Genomic DNA, 25,323 nt, shown 5'->3' with positions numbered 1-25,323 from the left:
GACTGATTTCTTAAATAAAACGCTCTGATTCCCAAATGTGGAAAATATTGCGTTAGGATCTATTGAGGTGATTAGGGAATTGGAGAATGATTCTTTTATTTAACTAGTGATTGACTGTATATGCACAAACTATTCATATGAATAATACATGTGTTGCTGAGTATCAGAAAGAGCTGAGAAGTAACATCAAGAGATTTTCTCTTTTCTCATAGTGTCAATAATTAAATATTAATACGCATTTTAAAATGTACCAGTTTAATCATTTAGCAGTCAAATTCCTACTCATGCATTTTTTAGATTAACTAATTACTCTGCATTTTCTCTTATCGATAGCATATGCTGGCATTTATAACCCTTTCACTGGAATAAAGTGGTTTACATGTTTATATATGATATTGCTTATACTTGCTTTAAGAAATGCATATGATGAATTTCCTTGAATTTTATGTTTTATATTAGTTTCAATATCTTAAGGTGTTTTCATTAGAATATCTCAATAGCTCCGAACTTGCCTGGATGCAACAAATTATGCACATTTTCTCTGTATTAAATTGCAAATACTGGGTGATGGCAAATTGTTCCAAATGCTTTCTTAGTACTGTGCAAAAGGTTCCTTCTCACCCTGTGGCTCTTCTGGAGTGCTGTGTGAAACCACCTCTAGCCTTTTAACTGCTGCTGTTCAGAGTTCTTCAGGTTTGGTGCTGCTCTTATTTGATGTTGGATGATTCCTCTTCTGTAAAGCAGCATTCACCATTTAGTGAGCAGCATTTAGTTCCAGATGTATTTCTGATCTTAACCATTTCAAAACAGAAGTGTTTCAGAGTTGCAAATTGTTTAGCTTTGCACATAATTATATGACAAAATAAAAAATGCTTGTCTTTTTAACATGCTGAATTCCCCTTGAACAAATCAGAATAGACAGGATCAGAAACCTCCTTTCACTGTCAACTTTCAACTTTTACTTGGTATTATATTCTTTGCTGTGTTGCTGTATAGTGTAAACTATACTCTGTACTCTCCTGTGGTTACTGGATGGAGATTAAGGTGCCTTCTTATGCTGTTTTTTTTGGAAAACAAAAAAATATCAAGACTAGCTTCTCTTTCTTCAGATTTTCTACTCCCACTTTTTTTTTGGGTTTTTTTTTTGGTTTTGCAAGCTATTGCCTATGCTGAAACGAAGATTGCTCTTTGCTGTACTAGTGAAGGCCCCTCTCCATTCTGTTTAGACATGGTCATGAGCTTTGGGTTGAGAAATTCTAAGTGCTTGTGTGTTGTTTTTTGAAGAATCCTGTGCCGTTGTTAGCCTGTTAGTAATTACTCACTCCAGATTTATTTATAGTAATCTAAGTCCTGGATGACACCTGCTCAGTAGAAGTAAAAGGAACTGGGAGACCAATTTGAGTGTGAAGGAAGCAGGATAGCTTGCTGAATGCTGTGTTTTAATCAGGGCTGGTAGCACTGTCCAATACTACATTGCACTGTAGTGTTCATTACAAGACACTGCTTGTAGTTTGTCTACAACTTTGCCATATATTTGGACAAAATTTTTGAGTACCAGTCCATTACTTCTTTTATGTATATCAAAAATGCAGTCATATAAGCATATAAAAAGATTTGATTGATTTAAGTATGAATGAACAGGGCTGACAGAAAAAGCAGGGTCTTTTAAAAAATCATGATAGTGTTATATTTTAAAAAAACCTGACATCCTCATGCTTTGAAGCAAGTAAGTGTAACAGACTGGAGATTGCAAGAGTATGTTAATGCAACAGAACTGTCCAGAAGCTTTAAAAACCTCCTCTGGGTGAGTTTCTGTGGCATTTTTATCATAATGTACAGTTCTCAGGTGCAGAGCAGGTAACTGCCTCTTCACTTACCATACTCAGTATTCTTCAGTAACAGTACTGTCCTGGTTTCAGGAAATCCTACATTTTTGGTTGTGAGTCTCAGGAATTATTTGAGATTTTCATAATGATTTTTTTTTTAATAAACTGATTAATTGTTTGAATTTAATCTTGAAAATAGACAGTTTCCCACTGAGAATCAGTGATCAGAAATAATCTTTTGGGGATTTTTCAGTATGCAGAGTTGCTAGGGACTCCTTGCTGAGGCATGTTCCCTGGTAAGTCTTTCTAGCTGTGTCCCTGTTGCAGCAGTTCCAGCTGTCTTCAGAAAGTTACACATATGTGTTTTCTGTAGTTGATTTTCTATCCTCAGTCACTCCTGGTTCATCAGCAATTATCTGGAACAATCACTCAGCAGAACTTTCTTTTCTCTACTGCTGAGAACAGGACTATAATGTACTGTTGCTTAATTGCTAACTGAACTGGAAGATGTTTTCTTCTGTAAAGCTAAGGATCCTGCCACATGTATTCCATTTGAAAATTGTCAAGTTGTAATTCATGTCTTTGTTTTTTTCCTTAAAAAATAAGTGGAAGTATTGTTCATATAGCATGTGAGAGGATTGTTATTAACATTGCTGAATCGAGTAGATAAATTAAGAAGTATCCAAATTAATTCCTGTATAGGTGCTTTAAAGGATATGCTCTATTCAGAAAAGAGTGACAAAGTTTTTATGTTAGTAATGCAACAGATGGTAAAAAATTGCAAGTGTAAAACTAAACCTTTATGATCAAAATCGCTAAAGGGGAGGATAAAAACTCATTTCTTGTGTGCTAAGAATATGCTATAGCGTTTCCACACAGCAGGTTTAATTTGGCAATGACTGTAAATAGAAATCAGTTTAATCATAGAATCATAAAAATAAAGGTTTAGGAGGAGTAGTTAAGAGAATTTCTGGATTGAAATCCAGCTAGACATTTCTTGACAGGTATTTGTATAACCCATTTCTAATGGCACATAACGTACAAGACTTCTCATTCTTGTTAGTGTTTAATCAATGCAGTGATGTTTTTTCCGAAAATATACTGTATTTTATTTGTTGAAGATCAAATTATCATCATCTGCTACTTGAAGAACAGTTGATGGTTGTTGACTTTTTGTATAAATTCTGTTATCGCATCTCTAATATATCTCTCTATATGTCTGTCTGTCTGTGGATGCCCCATCCTTGGAAGCATTCAAGTCCAGGTTGGGGGTTTTTGGGACTTGATTATCTTTAAGGTTCCTTCCAAACCAAATCATTATATGACTCTTTTATATTAGAAGATTGCTGTTACATATGCTTCCATTTCTCTATTTTCCTTCAGATCTTCTTTGCTAGGCATGTTTTCTGAAACTGATGTTTTTTTTTTCTTTTCTTTAGATTTTAATTTCCTACATCTTTTTCTAATCATGATGATGAAAAACTACACAGTCTTTTACCTCGGACTAGTTATCACCGATCAGAATGAAATTTCTTTGTCTCACCACTGAACTATCAGACATGTGTTGTTCCTTCTGCAAAAGTGTTGGGTTATCCTGTATTTATGGCCCAAATTCTGACCCATTATTTTGGTTTGATTTTGAAATTCTCTTCTTGCCTTTTGAAATGCTTAATATCTCTTCCTTGCTTGTTTCCCTTATTCCACCAAACATTGTGACAGTAGAAACCATTAGCACATTAATTTTTTCCGGTTAACCAAGTTGCTGAGGTCTTGGGTGAATCATGAATCATCTCGATGTGGGTTATTTTTTGGTGATAGAAAACAACCTAGAGGTTACTTTTCAGATAGTTGCACACCCACTGGATATTTTTCATCTAGTCTACATTTTTAGTTGGCTTATGAAAACATGCTGTGGAATAATTGGGGGGGAAAAAAAATCTACCACATCTACCTGACCAGATTGGTTTAACATTGGTTTTACATGCCCAGGTTGATGCTTGTTATATCACATTATAAGTTTTAATATATGCACTCCATTTTCTCTGCCTGGGGGTATGATTTCACTTTTTTTTTTTTTTGGGATTTTTTTTTTTAGTTTGGGTTTTTTTTTCTTTTTTTTTTTTTTTTTTTTTTGGGGTTTTTTGGTATGTTTTGTGTTTTGTTTCCCCTTCCTCTGAATCTCCCACTGTCAAGGGGAGCATTATGTCTTTCTCTTCTGACCTTTTGGAACCACAAGCCTTCTAGAGGGTTCTATTGATAGTGGTCCATGCATTGCTTCAGTTAGTTCCTTGATGATTCAGTGACATATGAGATGCCTCAGTGTGATTAAAACAAATTAATTACCAAAACTCTTTTTTTTCTATACCATGCTATCTTCATAATGAGAGCAGGGAGGGCTGTTGATTCTGCATCACCTACTTGCTCTGTTTTTCATAATCTGTACTTCTCTTCATTTTCTTCTCGCTTCTCATGTATATAGAACAGTTTTCTTACTATTGGTTTACAATTTCTTAGTCTTCCTTTTTAACTTAAATTTGCATAACTTTCTGGTTTTATTCCCATAGTGTTTATGCAGTTCATTTATACTTAGAAATTCATCTACTCTAGGTATTTGTTATAGTTTCCCTGCTGTTATGATTTTGATTTCCAGACCATTGAGGGGAGGGATGGTATGATCATAAAGGTGTGCTAAGAACACTCTTTTGGGTGAATTTTTGTTTTGTTTGTTTCTTGCTTTTTTTAATTTTTTTGTTTGGGGTTTTGTGGGGGTTTGTTTTTTCCCTTTTTATTTGCTTTGATTCAGAGTAGTTTCCCTTTGTGAATTTCCGTAGGGTTTGCCCTTTCTCCTGCTTTCCTTTACTGATCAGTATAACTCTCAGGGGACATACCAAAAATTATAGCTTCTGAAGTTGACCATCCTCATTCTTCTACCCTCACCACTTTCTGTACTGGGAATTGTTTGTAATCTATTACAGGAGTAAGTAATTGATTGTAAGACATTTTGACTTTTTAAATGCAGCTTGTAAACCACAGATCCTAATAATGGTAGTGTGAAAGTATTCTTTGATGTGATGACTGACAAAATTTGTTAGTAACAGTCATTTAATCAGAAACACTTATACAGAATTTTAAAAATAAGTATCAGTTTTTGCCAATTCTGATATGAATCTGAATGGACTTCATCCATATGCTGAATGTAGGGATAAAGTAATAGAATGAACGGAGAGTGTAATTTTCATAATTTTTTAAAGTTAGTTCAATAAATTCTATAGAAGAATTGCCAAAATTTGTTTTTTAGACAAAGTCAGAAGTTAAGAAAACTGTTTAGATCTCTGAACTAAGCTAAGCAGTTCAAAAACACTCATTTTGAGAAGATTATTATTAATTGAAATATAAAAAAGTTATTTGGAATTTGAATCCAAATTTTTAAAGAATAATTTCACACTGAACTGTAAAACAGCTTCAAAGAGAATATTAAGACTATGAGGATTGCCCATAAGGAGTTGAAAAAATGGGATTGATTGGCAAAGCAGGAAATATAGAGGAAAAAATAAGCACTTTCAAAAGTCAAGTTGAGTCACTCTGGGTGAAAGAAATTAAAACAAATATTAAAAGGTTATTCAGCTATCTAAAACAAATAGTAGAAGATTCTTAAGCTATTTAAACTAAAAGAAATAAAAGAACAAGCAAAGTTAGTGTGAAGATAGGATTAAATATCTTTGGTATTGCCTGAAGTCTTTGTAAATTGTTGTCCTAGTTTCAGTAAAATGGGGATAAAGCAAGAGGCGGCTAAATGGGCAGAAAAGCTCAGCAATGGAAATTACCCCAGACAGGCCAGAAGGAAATCTCGGAATGTTTTATGTTTGAGGTCAAAGGGACAGAACAACATCCATAACAGTATCACAGAAAAACTGACATGTGAAATTACAAGCTTTGTAGTAGAGCAAGTCCTTGATTAAATAATTGCCAATGCAGTTTGTGTGTTAAAAGATAGAAAATTGATGGGCAGCTCTCGCTCTGTTGTTCTTTTATTGGCAGCACCCAAAACTTTGGAAACAAATTTTGAACCAGAGATATATTAAATGCATTAAAGAAAATGGAAGATAGAATAAAGCATATTGGACTTTATTCTTAGGCATAAGTCGTGACACACTAACAGGGGTTTTAGGTTTTTATTTTTGCCAATCAATAACAAAGTGTCATCTGCTTAGATTAGAACAGTAGCATGGAAAGGAACTGGCTAGAGGGGAAATGAGAGGGAGAAGTGCTTAAAAAAGATCTGCTGGGCTTTTAGCAGAGCTTTTTGAAGGATCAGTCTTCAGATTCATAACATTTAATATTTTCTTTAATGAGCTTGACATAAATATTAGGAGCATATTACAAGAAAGTCGACAGGCACTGTCAATACAGAAGGAGCTAGAACATCACAAAGAACTGTGTGACACTGAAGTTTAGAATAAAAAAAGATAAGAATAAATTTAATAGTGCAATTAAGAGGCTGTACAGCCAAGGGCTGAGGATGAGAATGATTAGGAGCCTACTGTCTGGAATTAAGCAAGAAGAGGATTTAGAAATACCAGCTGATCAGAAGGTGATGGTTCCATCAACTGGGTAAGAAAATCTGAATGTGAACTGATTGTGAAAGCAAAATGTTAACTGTGAGTGTCCAAGTTGTCACTTCTAGCCTCCTGTATGCTTTAATGTTTTGGACTGTTGGGGTCTGACTGAGCATGCCCAGGTATTTGGCTCTTTATGCCCATTACTACCTGTTAAAAAGGAAAAATTAATAGTACGTAGAATAAATCACTTTTAAATCTCATCAGATACATAGTGGTGAGTGTCATTGAAATGTTCGTGGGGAAAATGGGTCTGCTTTCAAGTAAGGATCCGGTTAGTGGCCAGTAAACAAGGCTGCACAGTAAGCCAAATGTTGAGAGGCTAGTGAGTCCTCTCTTGTGTTTGCTGAGTCATGAAACACTTCTATGTAAAATAGCATTTGACTGTATAATTAAAGCTGAGTTTGCTTCATGTATGTGCAGGAGCCAAGTAAAGTTTTGAAACCTTTTTAGGTATTTTAAATTTAAGTGCCTGAGTGTGCAACGCCTGTGTTTGTTTTATGATCTGTGTGATCTATGGGTTCTTCTGGTACCCGACTTCAGCCTTTTAGTTTTGCAAACATTGCTTTGGGAGTGAGGTTAATTGTGTATATGAATGTTCATTTCTGTCCTTTATTTGTGGGGATCATTTGCAGCCTGTCTTTACTGAGTAATAAGTTGTAGGTGATAGATATAGATTAATGCTGTTAAATGTCTTTTTAAGGTACATGCTCTCTGATCTGCTTTCTTTTACTTGCTACTGGTGCAAGTGCTATGCAGACATCAAATTGCTTTGAGGCTGATTTAGCTATATATAAGATTTCCAAGCAAGAATGTGGATTTTTGATGCCCTTCAGAAATACAATGTTAACATTTTCATCATTTTGTGGGCCTTCATCATAGGTTTGTCCTTCGCTTAATTATGTAGTTATCTTTTGTTTTAGCGTTTCTAGTTGTTGACTTCTCTTCCAAGACCCCAAATACCCTTAAAGTCCCTTCAATAAGAATGCTTTCATCCATTTTCTTTCTCAGAGGCAATTGGTTGTTGAAAGGAGTCTTTCACTGCTGTGGAACAAAAAAAAAAAAAAGACTGTTGGTGAAACTAGATTAGTATCTTTGTAACTCAGTCTAGCTCATGCTGAATCATCAATTCTTTGAGAAGTGTGGACTTAACATTTGGTTCTAACTTTTGAAGATGGGGCCTCTAAGCTTGCATTTCAAAGAGAAATGTTGGGGGGAAGATTAATTTTGCTTTCACTTCTGTCACGTCTGAAGTAATAAGAAGTAATAAATATTGACAATTTTTTAATATTGAATCTATAGTTTTTTAGGACAAACTTCAGTTTATAATTCCACTGCATTTTTGACCATGCTTGGACCATTTTTCCTACTTTATACAATCTGCAGGCTATCTTTTTTTTTTTTTTTTTTAGTGTAAAGCCTTCAGAAGAAGCCAATGAATCTCAGCCAGTAATGCATCCACAGTAACTATTTGAGTTGGTTGAATTTAACGCATTTTAATTGCATAAGAAATCTGATTTATATTCTGTGTCTCAAAGATTGTAGCAGTAGTATTGGTGAACAGCAGTAACATAAAAGTTGCACGTGTTTTACAGAGTGCATTAGAGACAAGAGGGCAGCGTGCATCAGAGTATGTGGCCATTTCTTGTGCTGTTGCTGATGTTTTCTCTGGAGTTTTTCTTTCTCATTTATGTTTTCCTCTGCATTTATTTGTCAGTGAATGGCCAAACAATGTGAGAAGGATCTTGCATATATTTGTAGCAATAAGTCTGAAAAGCTCTGTTGCCACCAGGGCTCTAGAAAAGCTGTGGAGAGGTACAGGGCGTTGCTAGGCAACACCGCATGGCCACAGATAGTATTTTTCTTTTAATTTATTTATTCTTCAGTTTGAGTGTGTCCTGCTTGGAGCCATTTGGGTAATAGTTAAGCAAGCACATAGAAATCAGAGAGCTGCAGGAGTGGAATAAAGGAATGCAATATAAAAATGTAAGAAAGGAAAAGACATGGCACATAATTAAAGGACCAAGAGACGTGAAATAATTAGTAAGGACTAGGGGAGAGAAAAGTAAACAAGCATGAGGAAATAAGAGCAGAGAGAAAAAAAACAAGTTATGAAAGAAAAAAATAATAAAAAAGGGCAGTATTGAAGAAAAATTAAAAATTGGAAGCTCAAACAGTGTATACACAAGGGAAATAGGGAAACCGCTGCATAGGAATAAGAATTAAAAATCAGAGATAAAAATTACTTCAAGAAGAAAAGGAAAAAATTTTGTAATGATATGAAAAGAATGATCATTTTTGTTTCTTTTTGATTTGCATCATGCTGTTTATTCCTATTACTCTGTTTGCACATATGCAATAGTAGCAGTGACACTCAGGAGCTGGGGACTGATTAATAAGTCCAATATGTTTCCCAGAGAGGAAAAAATAATTTAAAGTAAGAGTTTCAGTGTTATTTAGAAATTATTTAATCTGTCTGTTTGGAAATAGCATTTTCAAAACTAGGTAATTGCATTTTATTGAAAAAATGTGGGTGATTATACTAAGGGTGCTAGGTCAAGCACTGGTTGCACAGAGGGAGTGGGTTGTTCGTACTCTCCAAGTTAAACACAATAAGCAGGGGCAGGTCTGTCCTGTGCAGTGTTCAGGGAACTAAAAGGCCTTCACTTGCAATAGTTGGAGCCATTTATAGGCTTCAATAGCATAGCAGTGTAAGGAAAATTCTGTGCCAGAGCCAGCTTGGCTGAGAGACCCATTTAATTAGCTAAGGAGCTGTACTTACCTGGCCCAAATGTCTTGAGCACTGTTTGTGGGACCCAAATTAGACTCCTCCAAAGAGTGCTAATCCAAATTCAAATCTAGGAGTCTTACACTGCAGTTCTCTTCTAGCGTGTCTTGGCTCTTGTATGGCCTTGATTGTTTGGGAATTGCTGAGAAGGTGCTTGGCTAGTGCTTTGTGCCATGTTCATATTGTTCACCTCAGCTTGAACATAGCAACTTCCCAGAGACTGACAAGAAGGGGAATACAGCAGCCTGAGCTGTCTGAAGGCAGGCCAGAAGGTTTTGGGAGAAGACAACTATTCAGATTGAGATGTGAAATCTTCCAAAGAAATAAAAACCTTACCAAGAAGACTGTAAATGAGATACAGAACTAGAAGAGTGTACAGTGCCATAGTGAGGTATTGAGTAGTTAGTGCTCTTCTCTCTGACACAGTAAATGGAGCTGAGACCTGAGGCAATATGTTTATGCTGGATGTTGTTCTCAAGCTACATGTGAATAAACAAGCAGCATTACAGCAGCATTCTCTTAATGCTCTTTTGAATGCCTTGCTGAAAGATGTAGCTACACATAAGCCCTGTTCATTTCTGTGTATAGGAGAGTTCTTGTTCATGTAATTTCTTACAGAAAATAAATCAATACCACTTATTTTCTTGTATTTCTTTTGGAAGATTCTAAAGCTTGTTAAACTTGCATGGTATCTTCAAACAAGATTGCACTTATTTGAGCAGTTTTTCCTAATTTTTGATTATGCCTGTGTGTCTGTAAATAGATGGCACAACAGATGGTGATAACTTCATAGGATCTGCAACCATTGTAATAGCCTCATACCTCTGATTTTCTGAATATTATTTTGAGAGGGGAAAAAGCATTTTAAGTGTTTGTACTGTCCTACTTTGTTGTTCCTTTCCCACACCCTCCCACCAAAACTTGACTTTCCGCCTTCTTAGCAATGAGTGTAAGCTTTTATTTTGACTAACTTGGCTTGATACATGATATTTAAAAATAGGTAGTTGTGTAGACTCTTAAACAGCTTTGTGAGTCTTTGGGCATTCTTATTCATGCTTTCCTTTTTTTACTTTGCACTTCCATTTGTTTTTTCTGACTCCATGTGTATTACAGTGTCTGAGGTCGCTGCCTTACTGTATGTTTTGCAATAAGGTTTGAGATACCAGTCATTGCTAATCACAGTAAGGGATACATGTAATTCTAATAGTCTTTACACAATTCTTTTTCTAGATGGTATTTTGAAAAAAGAAAGAAAATTTTAGAAAATTCTAAATCAGAATAACTGATTTAGCTATTTTAGCCGGCAATTAATATAAAATTTGCTTCAGTACTTGTTTTTTTTTGACATCTCTGCACAAGGACATGTCTTGAATCTCAAAGAAAATGGAAATAGAAGAGAAATTACAGCTTGTTTTTTTCCCTGAAGATATGTGATTTGTCAACTCACTTATGTATTTTCTCCTGGCATGTCTCCTGTCACCTACAGTTACTTCTGAGTTAGCATATAGTTAAAAACATAAAAGCTGCCGTAACATTTTGTTGGGTGTTTGCATATGGTGTCCATAGTTCATGAATGAACTTCAGATTTTATTATTATTATTAAATTATTATTATTTAATTATTATTATTTTTATTCTTCAGGCTTTCATGAGCCATGATAGTGATGGAAAAATCTGAAACAAAATGCCAGCATGTAACACAGACGCTCCAAGGTCTTGATACAAGGGTTGTGGTTTACTGTCTGTGGCCTTTTTTCTAGTACTTATTTCTTTGACTTGGATAGACACTTCTCAAGAGAATTGAATTTTTCCAATTATTCCTCTGAGGAAATTTAGTCTCAGTTTCATATTTTGCTTTGTTTCATTGCTGCTTAAGTAGCAATGTGATACTGATGCTAATTTTAGGTAACACAGTAAGCCAGAATGGAAGTGTATATACTCTTCTCTGGATAATTCACCTGGTGAGATACCTGGTGATATTAGTAATACTTTTTTGTGGAATTGTTTCAGTCACAGCACTGAAATATTTCACATGTTGCTGTTTTCTTCTCCTAAGCCAAGCAGACAGAGGATGGGATTTTTCCCACTCCTTCTGCCAGACAGAAAGACTGGGTTGCTTGAAGCCCAGAAATCATGAATCCTGCAGTTTTCCCTGTATATGAGTCTAATCCCTTGGTACAGTTCCTCAGCTGTTGGCATTGTATTTAGCATCTTTTCAGGTTCTTTCCAGGGGAATTAAAAACTATTTTATGTAAGTATTTTAGATGTTGGAGAAAATTAGGAGCACACAATTTAGTAAGTCGTGTGTGGAAGGGAGTGGTGCACGTGTTTCTATCACTGGCAATAGAAAGACACGATCTAAGAGGTGATGTGTAAGACTGGGAGAGAAGGACCTCGGTAGGACCTTGCTGCTATGGTTTAACCCCAGCTGGCAACTAAGCACACACAGCCACTTGCTCACCTCCCCCCAGTGGGATGGGGGTGACAAGCAGAAGGGTAAAAGAGAAAACTTCTGGGTTGAGTCATAGACAGTTCAATAGGTAAAGCAAAAGCTGCACATGCAAGCAAAGCAAGGAATTCATTCAGTACTTCCCGTGGCAGGCAGGTGTTCAACCTTTTCCAGGGAAGGCTCCACTGCACCTAATGGGGACTTGGGAAGACAAACACCATCATGCAATCATTAAAGTTGGAAAAGACCTCCAAGATGATCAACTCCAGCCTTCATACCATCATACCCACTAAACAATATTGCAGAGAGTAACCACTGTGAACCTCCCTCCTTCTTCCTCCAGCTTTATGTGCTGGTCATGTGGTCTGGGATGTCCCTTGGGTCAGTTGTGGTCAGCTGTCCTGGCTGTGTCCCCTCCACAACTCCTTGTGCACTCCCAGCCTCCTTGCTTGGGGTCTTGATGCTGTGCAAGTGCTGCTTAGCAATAGCTAAAACATCCCTGTGTTATCAACACTGTTTTCAGCACAAATCTGAAACACAGCCTCAGAGCAGCTGCTGTGAAGGAAATTAACTCTACCCCTCCTGAATTCAGGTTTTTTGGCAAGAATCTTATGCAAAACAATGAGAAATAGCTGAAGCAGATTAGCTTCAGCAGAACTGGTTGGGAAAAAATTTATTTACATTTTAAAATATTGAGGCAACAGCACGATGAAAGAAAATGTTTTGTTATGGCTTGTCTGAAAAATACTGCTGTTGGACAATAAAATGTGCCATGTGAGACATAAGAGGTGGCATCTTGCGCTAAGGAAGCAAGCCTGTTACATAGAATTTGCTTTTATTCCACTACATAAGACAGGACCTTACTGTTTCAGGATGGTGTTTAAGCATTTAATTATAACTTTAATTTGAAAAAAAGCACCTTTCATATTTGATAATTCTTTAGCTCTGCATGAAAAATAAGAGTTATCCTCTAAGTTAGTACTCTCAAATATGTGGGGTTAATTCCTTAAATTCTTCATAGTTTGGGTTCTAAAGGAGCAAGGGCTTTTGGGTATGTTTTTCCTTATGTTCTTTGTTGAAGGTCAAGAACATAATCTGTTCCTTAGGAGTATAGTTCTACCTACATTTTAAAGAGTCTTCCTTTTTTCCCAGGTTATGAGCTCTGTAAATGTTAATTCTCAATATGAGTCTGGTCTTTACCTGCATATTCTCATTTTATTTAATCTCAGTGAGTCAAGGGAATATTTGCCTAAGCAGAGTAAAGAATCCCAAGGGAAAAGCAAGCAGGGTTTGAGGTATGTGAAAGTAATGGGAAGGGAAGGGAGTATAGCATTTGGGATATTTTTTTTTTTCAGTCATTAGTTATATTTTCACTATCAAGTAGAAATAGTACATTTAGAAATTCTGTGAAGTGCCTGTGTCTCTTTATTTAAACTTCATGCTGTTAAAGAATTACATTGTAAATTCATGTTGAGAATACCAGGCTCTCCAAGAGTCAAAAGGCAGGACAGCAACCACATTAAAAAAGAAACAGTATTTAGATGAAGCTTTTGATATTCATGATGTGTATTGTTCCCTGCGACAGAACCCTGTCCCATAAAGGGAAGCAGTCTTACAAGTGTCCCTTCAGATGCAGAGGAACCAGTAGTTTGTCACCAAATCTCATTCATCTGCTGATTAAGTTTAACATTTGTTTTGCAAAGAGAAAGAAAAATGTGAGAGGCAAAGGTTTTGCTTTTTTTTTTCCTTCCCTGAAAGTTTTCGGTCTTTTAAAGTTGAGTCACAAGAGAAAGTAGCATTATAAATTTTGTCCTGTCTAGTTAGTGGCATCACCTGCATTCTCTGCTCCATTATTAGTTCCAGCTGTACCTCTGGTTTCTTGCATGTCTTTTGTAGCCCTTTATTCTTCTGAGCTCCTTGGTCTACTATTTTTGTGTTGCATGCTTGGTCCTTTCAGAATGTTTTTTCTCACCCTCCCTGTATCACTACTATCTGATGTGTTATCTATTGCCAAAACACGTGGTGTCTGCATCTGCTCTGACAACAGCAGGTTGAATTCAACCAAGATACCATACCCTTATGTGAACATGAAGGCTGTGATAAATTTGCCACTTGAAATTTGTACGTGAAACAGCACGAAGAGGAAGTTAGCAGAATGCCATTTCTGAACTGAACATCTTTCACAGCCCTAGTAAAATTTCAAACTAAAGTGTTAACTATGTTTAACAAGTAATTAACTTCTATATGATTACCTGTCTTTAAGGATTAAATGTGCCATTTTTTAAACTGGGAAAAGTTAAAAAAGTCTAAAATTGTCTGCTTTCACTTCAGAATTTCTAGTTGCTTTAACTATAATATTTCAGTAATAATTATTAGCAAAACTCCACACTTGCAGTTTCAGAAAACAACACATGCATCAGTATTTCCTGGTATCAATCCTGTATTAGCAATATATTCCTGTTTGTGGAGAAAATGTGATACTTGTTCTTGAATTTGCATGTGTGCTATTTTTAGGGCCTTAAATTAATATACTGCTAAAAAGAACCTGAGAAAATTAACATGGTTATGCTAATAAGGCATTGATTAAAGCCTCCCACAATTCTATATAATGATTTTTCTATTGATTTTTATTTGATTGCTAACACTTAGTCTGGTTTTCCGTTGGAATTCTGCTTTCTTGGATGTACTAATATCTATATTTCTCTAAGGGCTTGTCTGGCCAATGTGACTGTATAACATAATGAAAGAAATATTATAACAAATGTTCATGTATTATGAATGGCATGCAGTCAAATGTTCTGTAAATAAACCTGAGGGCTCAATACACTTTCTGCAGATACTAGGAATATGTATGTATTTTAAATTTTTTTTTAAGGATCTATTTTTCCTTTGTGAACAACTGGTCAGTTAGCAGTTTAAAGCTGCTTTTTCCCCCTTTTTGGAAAAGAACCTCTTGAGAATGAGTCACAACAAATAGGAAGACGGAATTTAGTAAACAGACATTGCAAAGGTGGAATATGTTAGAAATAGGATCAAACAGTGTTTAGTTTTTAAGATTGCTCTTAAGGTAAGGCCCCCTGGCAAATGGCATCAGTTTTGTTTAGTTGCTCAGTATGAAGACAGTTTCAGGAGGCTTCCTGTGTGGAATACAGCTATTGGCTCTTGAATAACATTAGAATAAATGCAATATATGTAAGTCATTTTACCCTATAGCAGATGGGAGCTTAAGTCATTGAGAGAAGATCAATGGAATCATTTAGCTTTTTGTGTTGTTTCAGTGTAGACAGTCTGTTCCAAATCAAGAGAGGAGTCTGTTAAGAATATTTAGGTTTCATTGAAATAAAGCACAGTTCACATCAAAAGATGTGCTATTTCAAATTCATAACAATTGACTATTAGTCTGTTTTTAATATTTTTCTTTGGCATGTAATCCTGTTTAATTAGATTCTACTCTCTCTGTTGTTTCAAGATTCCATAAACTGGAGTCTTATATAGCAGCTGCTAAAGCAGGAGTTACTGTCTAAATGATATTCACAATGAGTATTTGGAAGGTTTACAATTATACCCTTGCTAATAAATTGTGCTATTTTCCCCAACAGTTTTAAGTGCTAATCTTCAGAAGGCATTTTAAAATTAGCTAAAATTCTGTCAAGAGATTTACAAAAATTGTTAGCATGAAGATAATTATGTCGCAGTCCTTGGACTCCCATCTCTGATTGTGTGCATAAATCAGAAAATGTCAGCTGTGTTTTCCCTTAATAATTATCCTTGCAGCAATATATTTCAGTTTAGATTACTATTATAGTGTTGCTTTAGGTTTATAAAACACAAGTTCGTTATTTCTGAAGTTTTCTGCTGATGAAATAATTCACATTTCTAGAATAAGTGATTATTTTTGTTAACATTTCATATATATCAATAAGAAGATCAATATCAAAGTCAGCTTTCTATGCTTTTTTACACTACTCCTCAAAAATAGTCAGGTTTTTTGTTACAACTTTGTTAAAGGAGATTACTTCTACAGTGTGGCCAAAATTTTCAAAAGAACTAGCTGATGTGGTCACCCTTGTAGCATGTGTGTAATTTGAAGTTTTAAGGACGTTTTGGAACAAAATTTGAGAATCTTCCTGCTGAATCTGTCCCGGATATAGGTATTGATAGTAGGTTTTGTAGGTCCCCAGCAGTTTTGGTAATCTGTTATTGGAACCTACCTCCTTAAACATCGTGAGTGTAATTATCAAAGTGAGCTGGTAAATCCTTCAGAATTTGGACCAGATTCTCTCATTTTAAGAACTCAGAAATCTAAGTACAAATAAATTTCATAAATTAATAAATTAAATTTGTGTGCATAAACAGTAGGAAAGTGACACAACATGGATTGTAAAGGAGAAAATGGGAAAATGGATTTGTTTTAGCATTAGCAGTGATAGCAAATTTGAACTAAATAGGTGAAAGCTCTTCTGTGTTTCAATTGTTTATATTGCTTGTGCTTAGTACACAGAATGTTTGACATTAAAAATGTGAGATTCACTGAAGCTTTCTAAGAAACTTACTGAAACTTTCTAAGAAACTTTTCTGAAACCATGCAGAAGCAATGAATTCTGAGAATTTAGGAATTGTAGTACTAACCTTAAAATCTCTCTCGCAGAAGAGAGATGGTATTTCAAGTGTTATTTTAATTTGGCAGTATATCAACAAGGATAAGAGGTCTACTCAACTTCAGTGGTGCAGGCTGCTTTAGAACAGGTCATACTGTTGTTCAGTACAAAAGATTTTTATTTCTCAGCTATCTCAAAATGTGTGTAAAGATGTTATCTGTAATTTTGAAAGTTTTCTGTGAAGTATTTCAGAATAGATTTAAAGTAGCAGGATATGGCTTAATGTGATCCCACTCTTGTTTTGGTGCTTGGAAGATTTATGGTTGATTTCAATGGGAGTGGGGTCATCTTTACCCCAGTGTATCACAGAATGGGCGAATTTGAGTTACAGTCTTTTAAAAAATGCCTCTTATTCCTGTTGAAGCAGCAGTGCTTTTGAATTTAGGGAGATCCTCAATGGTGACACCAGGCACCAGACTGCTGTTGGTTTCTGAGTTACTTCTGCAAAGATCTTCACTCGAGGGGCTGAATGAAGAATTATTTTCCAGTAAGTCAACAAAGAGGGCTTTTTCATCCAAGACAAAAACATGTGCAAGAAAGCTAAGCTGATGAATTTTGAGAGATGGGTTTTAAAATGTGTGACTTCACTTTTTCCAGAATATCCTAGGGTTTTATTTAAAACTAGAAGGTTTCTTTATTTCTGTTCTTATTTGAGCTATTTGGTTTCTTCAACCAGTGTCAGAATACTTTGAACTTGTCACTTAAAATAACTGAAAATGCATAATTGTGAGCACACAGTCTTTGCTCCCAAAGCCTGCAGTTTATTTTATTAACAAAAATAAATTGTAACAGGGAGAAGTCATATTTTTGTGGTTATGAGAGGAAAAGCTTTTCAACTTGTTTATTAATCTTCCTTCTTCCTCGCCTTCATACACTCATTATTAATCTTTGTCATTTCTGGTTATACATTTTACCAGTATGCTGTGTGTGGTGCCACAGATAGTTGTGAATATCCAGTCCACATCTCCATTTTTAACTAGTTTTCATGTCTCATATCATAAACAAGCCATTCATTTATAGATAAAATATAAATACTTGCTTCCCACTCTTGCTTTATGGTACACTAAAAGAATTCCAGGTATTTATCCTAGAATCTTATAAGAAGCAGTATTTAGACACTTATGTGTCTTTTTCCCATGTAATGATATTTTGACTTATGATGACCATGTCCCTAATTGCAGCTGTGTACTTTTTTCCTCCTGAACTTCTCAAGGGTGATATTTAATTTAGTATCGTGCAGAACTATAGATCTGCCAACAGTGATAGCGTATAGACTGCTATATAATTATTGAATCATAGTTAAAACTTCTAGACTGCAGCTATACCCACAAAAAATCATTTGGCAGTCAGCCACCAAAAGCAGTTTTTTCATTGCTTGCATTTTGATTTTTTTTAACTTTAGCTGCTGCTCAAAATGAAACACCTTGGACTTGAATTACTCATTAGGCTTAAATCTGTGACGAATAATGGGCCAAAATTCACTGTCCTATGCAATGTACTTATACATATTAATTGTTTGGTAGCATGAATAATAGAATGGGCTCAGTTTTTGCTACTGATTTAGTACTTCAGAATGTAAAACTCCCCCTGGTTATGGTCTACTGAATTTTCCTCATTTCCCAGACATATTTTTCAGAGTATTCTTATGCTTACAACTTCATTGGTACTGGTAGCCTCTCAGAAACTGCTATCCTTTCAGATGATCTACAAGTATAGCATGTGAGCTGACACTCAGATACATGAAGTGCCATCTATGCACCTGTAGCTGTGCTTATATTTGGTATTTCAGACACGCTTTTCTCCGTGCTCTGCGAGGATCAAGCGTGCTTGCATGAGTGCAAAAGCAGTGGGTATGATCAGTGTTTGCCTACTCTCCTGTTCAATACAAATGCAGTAACTGATGGCATGGTCCTATGAGGTCATTCTCCTTCATGAGTTCGCTTCTGGCTCAGTTTTTAGCTCATTTTCTCCTAATGACTCTATGGTTTGCTCTCCATCTACCTTGCTATCTTGCATGAGAGCTATTTGGCTGAATGTAGCTGAGACAGATACTGTCCAGAAACAATTCTCAGAAATGGTAGAAGTAAGTTCATCTTCTTGCCAAGTGAATTATTACAGCATCTATTAGTTGAGTCTGTATTTTTTTTTTATTAATTTTTTTTGTTCTGCGTTCTCTGGTCATTTTCTATTCGGTGTACAGATGAGATGGAGTATTTTGTATGTAAGGCTAAATGATCACAGCATTTTCTTTAGTTATGGGCCACCTTTGTTACCCTTCAGCCAATTAACACAACATGGTCTATATAGACAAATAGCAACTGAACTTATTTCAGCATTTTCTACATGGACAGGACTAGTTATTTTAATTTGTGCAATCTTGAGATGAGTTAGTTGTACTTGATAAAAATCTGTGTTCTTTGGATGGTCTGTCGCTTTTACACACTTTATATCACAAGGTCAAGGATGAATTGTGTGATGCTCAAATTTGGTGAACCTGTCTTGAGGTGATGGTGACACAGGATTGTTGAAACATTGGCTTTTGGAGCAATATTCCAAATTATGTTTCCTCTGGCTTCTGTTTTCCTGGAGGATTCGAGGTTTAATTTTGCTTACACAGGTACTTGCATCTTAGCATCGATGAATCTAGAATCCTTCATTAATTAGTATGGTTGATTTGGTTTTCTTTTGTATATTTTGAATGACTAGCCTGCGTGTGTGTGCTTGGAGCTGAATGTCAGTGTAATGGAATACTTCATTTTACGTCTTCCATATTTCTTTTGCAATCTGTTTTACTCTTGGAGTATGATTTTGCTATGCAAAGGACAACTGATTGTAATAAAAACAAATAAATCACTTTAACTGTGGGACAAGACCTACTGTGACATGCATAGTTTTTACAAAGGAGAAGAAAGATGTCAAAAGAGCCATATATGTGTAGCTCTGTTAATTTTTCTGCTCAGAATTGTATTGTTAAAGCGCTAAAACTTCGTATTAAAAGGTCTATAATCTTATCTAAAAATAATGATAGTTTAAATGTTAATTGGACAAGCTGAAATATCTTGCTAGGTCATTTACAAGAATCTAATAATTTCCTTTTCAGTAATGCTTTTGTAGCCTCAGATTGAATGTAATTATAAAAATTAAGAATCAATGCAAATAAAAAACAATAGGTAACTCTTATTGTATTTATAACTAGTTTTAAGATGTGGTCTTAAAAATTAATTCACTTATTAAATACTATGAAAGCAATATGAACAAATAATAGTGCCCATAATTTCTTTTAAATTATGGCTACATATAGAGCCTGGCAATGCTACCTTTGAGGTTGTTAGCATTAGGAACTGTTCTGCTTCCAGCTTGTTTCTGTTAAACCCATATGGCAAAATTATGCCTCCTAGAGGTAACTTTTGGTATTGGAGAAAGTTGTTGTGCAGAACAAGGTAACCTAAAAGCCTCCTGTATTGATGAAGCCTCAGGAGAATATAAAAATGCTATGGAAAGATGCAGATGATTAGAGAATTTTTGTTCTCTGGTATTTCAGACTCACTTTGCACAGACACAAATTACTGCACTTCCCGGCATCTTCTGAATCAATTTTACTGTCTTTGTGGCAGCAGAAGTAAAGGATCAGTGCTCTGAAGTAATGGAACCAGTCACACATTTAGTAATAATTTACAGAATATATTAAAGTTTTACTTCATTTATTGTGGCAAAATTTTTGGTTTCATATTAATTTTAGAAATACTAGTGAGCTCTAATCTGGAAGAAACGTTGTGGTTGAGGTGTCTGTAAACAATGAATCTTTTAAATTTCTGTTATGTGTTAAAAATTATATTAAATAGGAATTAAATATGACTGATTTGTTCCAAAAAAGCTGCCTGTTTTATTGGGACAAAATATATAACTTCTATTATAATTAAAATGCTCATTTAGGTTTCTGTTCTCCTGTCTGTTATAATAGCATTGTAGCCTCAAATAGAGATAAATGAAAAAAAAAATTAAAGAAGAAAAAGTAAAAATTCTATTAATTTCATTATGGAAAATTTATAAGATGATTTCCATGACAACCATATAATAAGATTCATGTTTACTTTAATTCTGAGTTCTCAATGTCTTTTTAATGACTCCCATGTAATTAAAACAGAATGCATAATTTGAAGTAACATAATATAAATCAGTTTTGTTTGCGTGATGCTGAATACTGTTAATACATGTACAATGAACTGTTTAAGAGCCTTACATGGATATGTCCATTTGTTGCAGAACTGTGAGAAACTGGAAAATAATTTTGATGACATCAAGCACACGACTCTTAGCGAGCGAGGAGCACTTCGAGAAGCAATGAGGTAAGTCTGGGTCACCATAGCAACAGTCACAGATGTGGTAAAGAAAGAGTCATTCTTCATTATTGGGGGAACAAATGAGTTCATTGCCACCATTCAGCTCTATTCTCTAAGGTATTAATTTGTCAGTGGAGAGGCTTCCCTTGAGGCTGTACTTTGGTTTTGAAGCTGCATAAATGTTAAGCCTGACTGCACAGTAAAAAATGTAAATGTTTAATTTGTTATTTAAAATGCTTAAGGGGTGCCTTGCTTTATATTTATACTAAACTGTGAGTGAATGAAAATATTGTTCATCTAAATTCTGTAAGTGTTAAAGCAATTGTACAATGGTGTTTGAACAAACCTGTATTTGCTTTAAATTGAATTTGATTTTTATGTATGTAGTTCCTATGTATTCATATTTTATCAGTAAAATTACATGATTTTGGTTTTGATAATGGAATGTAAAAATCTGTCTGGTCCTTGACGTGTCTTAGAGATATATATTTTTTTTAATATCATCATATTGTTGCACTTAATACTTATTAGAGGAGGTTAAAATTAATCAGAAGATGAATTTTCTGCCATCCTTACTTGCACTGCAGAGTATCTGGGTACAGGACTCCGAAGAAACTTGCCAGCTATAGTGCTTGGAAAAGAGAGTGATTACTATGCTGAAAGGTGGTGGAATTGAAGACAGGTTTTCTAAAGGAACTCACTGAATAATCAGGAAGATGCTATTTATAGCATGATCTGTGAATCAGAAAATTATATAAGCTTCACTTTTAAAGGTTTTGAAATTGGATAGTAAAATGTAATGATGCAAACATAATGGTTCATCTTACTTGCCTGATATCAGAGTAACTTCTTATACTTGAACCAGTGCAGTAAAAAGTAAAAACAACAACAACCCTCCTAAAAATCTGCTTGAAAAAATAAATACACTTATTTATTTTGACTGTGTCTGTTATCCCTTGAAATTTATGGATATGTGTGAATGACTTGATTTTTGTCACTTATGTTCATGATGCTTGTCTCATGTACACTATCTGAAAAGGTATTCTTACCTACAAGTATTCTGAACATTTCAACCAGCAGTGCTGCAAATAACTGTAAAAATAATGGCATTCACCTTTCTAATAGTGATTTTTGCTTCATTGCTTCATATGTTCAGGGTTTTCTCCCAGTGTGGTTGGTCATCTGTGTACGTAAACCTTGCATGTAGTGTCAGTAAATGCAAAGTGATTTAAAGTAAAGATTTGGGGAATTTTTGGAAAATGAAACCAAAAATTTAGCATTTCCAGCAAATGGGGTTTCAAGTTGCTGCTGACCTGTAACCGTGTTCAGGTTTGTGACGTTTTGCAATACATGACTCAGCAAGGATAATGTTTTAAAAAACTGGGAGCTGACAACTCTTTGGTGATCAACATTGAATAGCAAGGGGAGCTTTGGCATTTCAAAGGTCATGCTTCTGTTACAAAGCCTATTTAGAAGATTCTCGTGATTCTTTGCTGTGCAAAGGCACTTTACTATCTCATAAATTTGTATCCTGGCTATTTCCGCTAGTGTACAACCCATTCTGAGAAATAGTTATTGATTGTGAAGAGTGACAGATATTGTGCAGTGCTGGAATTCTCTTAATTGCAGTCAGTATTATATGGTTGGTTGTTTCCTTAATTGCTTTTTCATTTTGAGATAAAGAAAAGACCTGACTCACTAAATTTATACTGTAGTGTTTTATAACATACTTGAGTACCACATGAAAGGTGCAAAATGTTAATTTAGAGAGATGTATGCACGTAGGTGCACATACTTTTCTAAATGTGTGTAAAAGACACTTGTTATTTTAGGTTGTACAGTTCTTTCAACTGCTGTATAGTCACATCATTTACTGGGTGGCTGCATTTTTCTGTTTGGAGCCCAAGATTATGTGTACATATGTAATTCAAATGGTACATTTTTATAGATTCAAGTTCACTTTTCCTTTCCATGACAAGAGTGGACATTGGACCAGGCATGAGAGGACACAGATTTGCTGACCTCAGTATTATGATTTACCTGCCTCCTTTGGGTAAGGGAAGCTTGTGGAGAGGGTTGCACATTGCACAAAAGCACTAAAATCATGTGGGCATGAAAGCAACAGCAACAAAAAATCCTAGTTGGGTAGCTAAGTGGATATATGGGGATCTCAGATGAGCCTTAAGTTGAGTGGGCAGTCTGCCCAAATCCTCTCTGATTTCCCAGAGTAGTACTACTGGTCTGCCAGATGAGAAATACAATGAACACTTTTTCCCAGTGCTCCTGTTTGGAACGAGACCTTCCATTTTAACTTAATCTTTGAGAAAAATGGTCAATTTATTATGGGTTTCAGTACACTTCTAGTCTATGAGTATCACTGTGCTCTGCATAAACAAATACTAATATCCAAGAAGGGTCTTGTTCTGTTTCCAGCTCTTCAGTATTCAAATTAAGGATTACATGAAAATTATCTTTCTTGTTTATGTATATAGATGTATGTGAAATAAACTTTCCGAAGGATTTTGAAATTATCATAAAGCCTATGAACTTTCTCTACTTCTACTTTACATTTATTTTAGATTTTGAATGAGTTAATGAGCTGATAGTAGTTTGCCATTATTCAGTATATAAAGAGTGGTATTTTAAGGATTTTATTTACAGTAATTTCACGACCATAAGGCACACTGGACTCTAAGGTGCACCTCCGGGAGCCAGCAAATTTTGCAACTTTGTACATTATATAAGGCGCACCGGACTATAAGGCGCACTTTTTTTTTTGCCGCGAGGATCCACCCCCAACTCCCCCTGCGTGGTTGTTGGCCGAGACCCCGCCTCAACCCGGCAGCCATGGACCCCCGGGCCCGCCTGTACCCGGCAACCGCGGCACTGCCGGCTCCCCCCGCGGCTCGCAGCTCGCACTTCCGGGTTGGCAAATTTCCGAACTTTGTACATTATATAAGGCGCACCAGACTATAAAGCGCACTTCCAGGTTTGGGCCAAAATTTTAGTCCAAAGGGTGCACCTTATAGTCATGAAATTACTGTACTTGTGATTGCACGTAAAATCATAAAACATTCAATTCAGTTAATGTTTTGCTTATATTGTTAATGTACTCTAAATGTTTTATTTATTACTATAATGCAACTGCAAAGCTGAAGTAAACAATAAAAATCCATTAGTTTTTTCAATTGGAGCTTATAAATGGACAGACTATTGCTTTGCTTACCTTGAATATATACATGATGAATTAATTGTGTATTTTATGTAGCAACTTGGCAGGAAAATATAGCTGCACACGTATGATGTCAAGTTGTGTAAGAAAGAGCACTGCTCTTTTGTTAAACAAAGCTCAATTTGTTTTTAACGTATAATCACAGTGAAAAATTTGGATCCAAATTATCAGTAAAGCTTCATCTAGAATTTTAAAGGAGCTTTTAGACTGGTTTGTCTGCTACAAGGAGTTAAGTATTTGAGGAGCAAGAAGTGGTGTAACTGGGTGCTGACACTGGTAGTCTTTTCGTAGGTGGTGAAACCAGAACATGGACTGCTGCAGTAAGCATTCCTCTGGAGAAGAAGGGTACAGTAGCCTTGAGGAGTCTTGAAATTAAGCACGCAATAATGAAACCCCTGCTTCCTCAAATGATAAAGTAACTTCTAGGAGAAGTGTGGCAGAAATCCAAACTCAGTTATTAATATCAAATTAGATATTAATAAATTACAAAGGTAAGGTTTAGTGAGTTACTGGGTTTACAAAGGACAAATTTCAAAAAGCAGCAGACATTAGCTGGCAGGAGTTCTTTTTCCTGCTGAATCTGTTCGCTCTGTGTACAGGCATTCATTGTTGTCATCAAGAGAGAGAATCAGAATTGATGAAATTGGGAGGCTGAAGATGATCTAAACCTGTGGTCTCTGCATTTTATTGATTGTGTACCAGCAAAATATTTTTGAGCATGCATCTTCCATATTTGTGTGTTTATATGTGTATTATAACTATAGTAATATTTTATGTGCATTATAGAGCACACCCAAGAGTGAAAATTAGAAAAAACCAGACAGATAAAGATTAAATAAAGACTACTTAATTTAAAAAAAAAAAAATTTATTAATTGCACAGAAAACATTTTCTTCCCACATTGATGTGGCTTGTCTTACACATCCTCTGCTTTGGAGATCATTGATCTGGACAATCTTTTTGGCTCAGAGCAGGGTCAAGTAGAGCAGGTTGCTCAGGGCTGTGTCCAACAAGGTTTTTTTATATCTTCAAGGATAGATGTTTCATACACAGTATAGGCAAACATCCTCACATTAAACAGTAGCAAAACTCAAAAAAGCCACAAACACTCCTCCTTCCCTCCCCTCCCCACCTCCCCCCTTTTTTTTTAAAAAAACCCAGAATTCCACTTCAGGTTGTGCTTGTTGTTTCTTGCCCTTTTGCTGGGGACTACTTAGAACAATCTAGCTCTGTTATCTGTATTCCTTCCCATCAGGTTATACATTTTGATAAGATTCCTCCCTGAGCCTTCTTTGCTCAGGGCTGCATGTCCCCATGTCTGTCAACCTCTCCTCGTGTGACAGACTCTCCAACCCCTTAATGACCTCAGTGCCCCTTTGCTGGGCTCACTCTAGTGCATCCATATTTCTGTGCTG

The 25,323-nt window shown here is 35.6% G+C and overlaps 1 protein-coding gene across 2 annotated transcripts in view; it reads left to right on the top strand.

Moving 5' to 3' along the window:
- DPYD (dihydropyrimidine dehydrogenase) overlaps positions 1-25,323 on the top strand; it is a 341,070-nt gene that overhangs the window by 25,772 nt on the left and 289,975 nt on the right. For both annotated transcript variants that reach the window (XM_033067795.1, XM_033067796.1), the window contains exon 3: positions 20,600-20,682. In XM_033067795.1, the coding sequence (XP_032923686.1) occupies positions 20,600-20,682 (83 nt within the window). The remainder of the gene's footprint in view (positions 1-20,599; positions 20,683-25,323) is intronic.

Source organism: Catharus ustulatus, chromosome 9 (assembly GCF_009819885.2).
Source record: "Catharus ustulatus isolate bCatUst1 chromosome 9, bCatUst1.pri.v2, whole genome shotgun sequence".
In the NCBI taxonomy this organism is placed as follows: Eukaryota; Metazoa; Chordata; class Aves; order Passeriformes; family Turdidae; genus Catharus; species Catharus ustulatus.
Note: the sequence above shows the minus strand (reverse complement) of the source record. Positions and strands in the feature narration are given on the sequence as shown.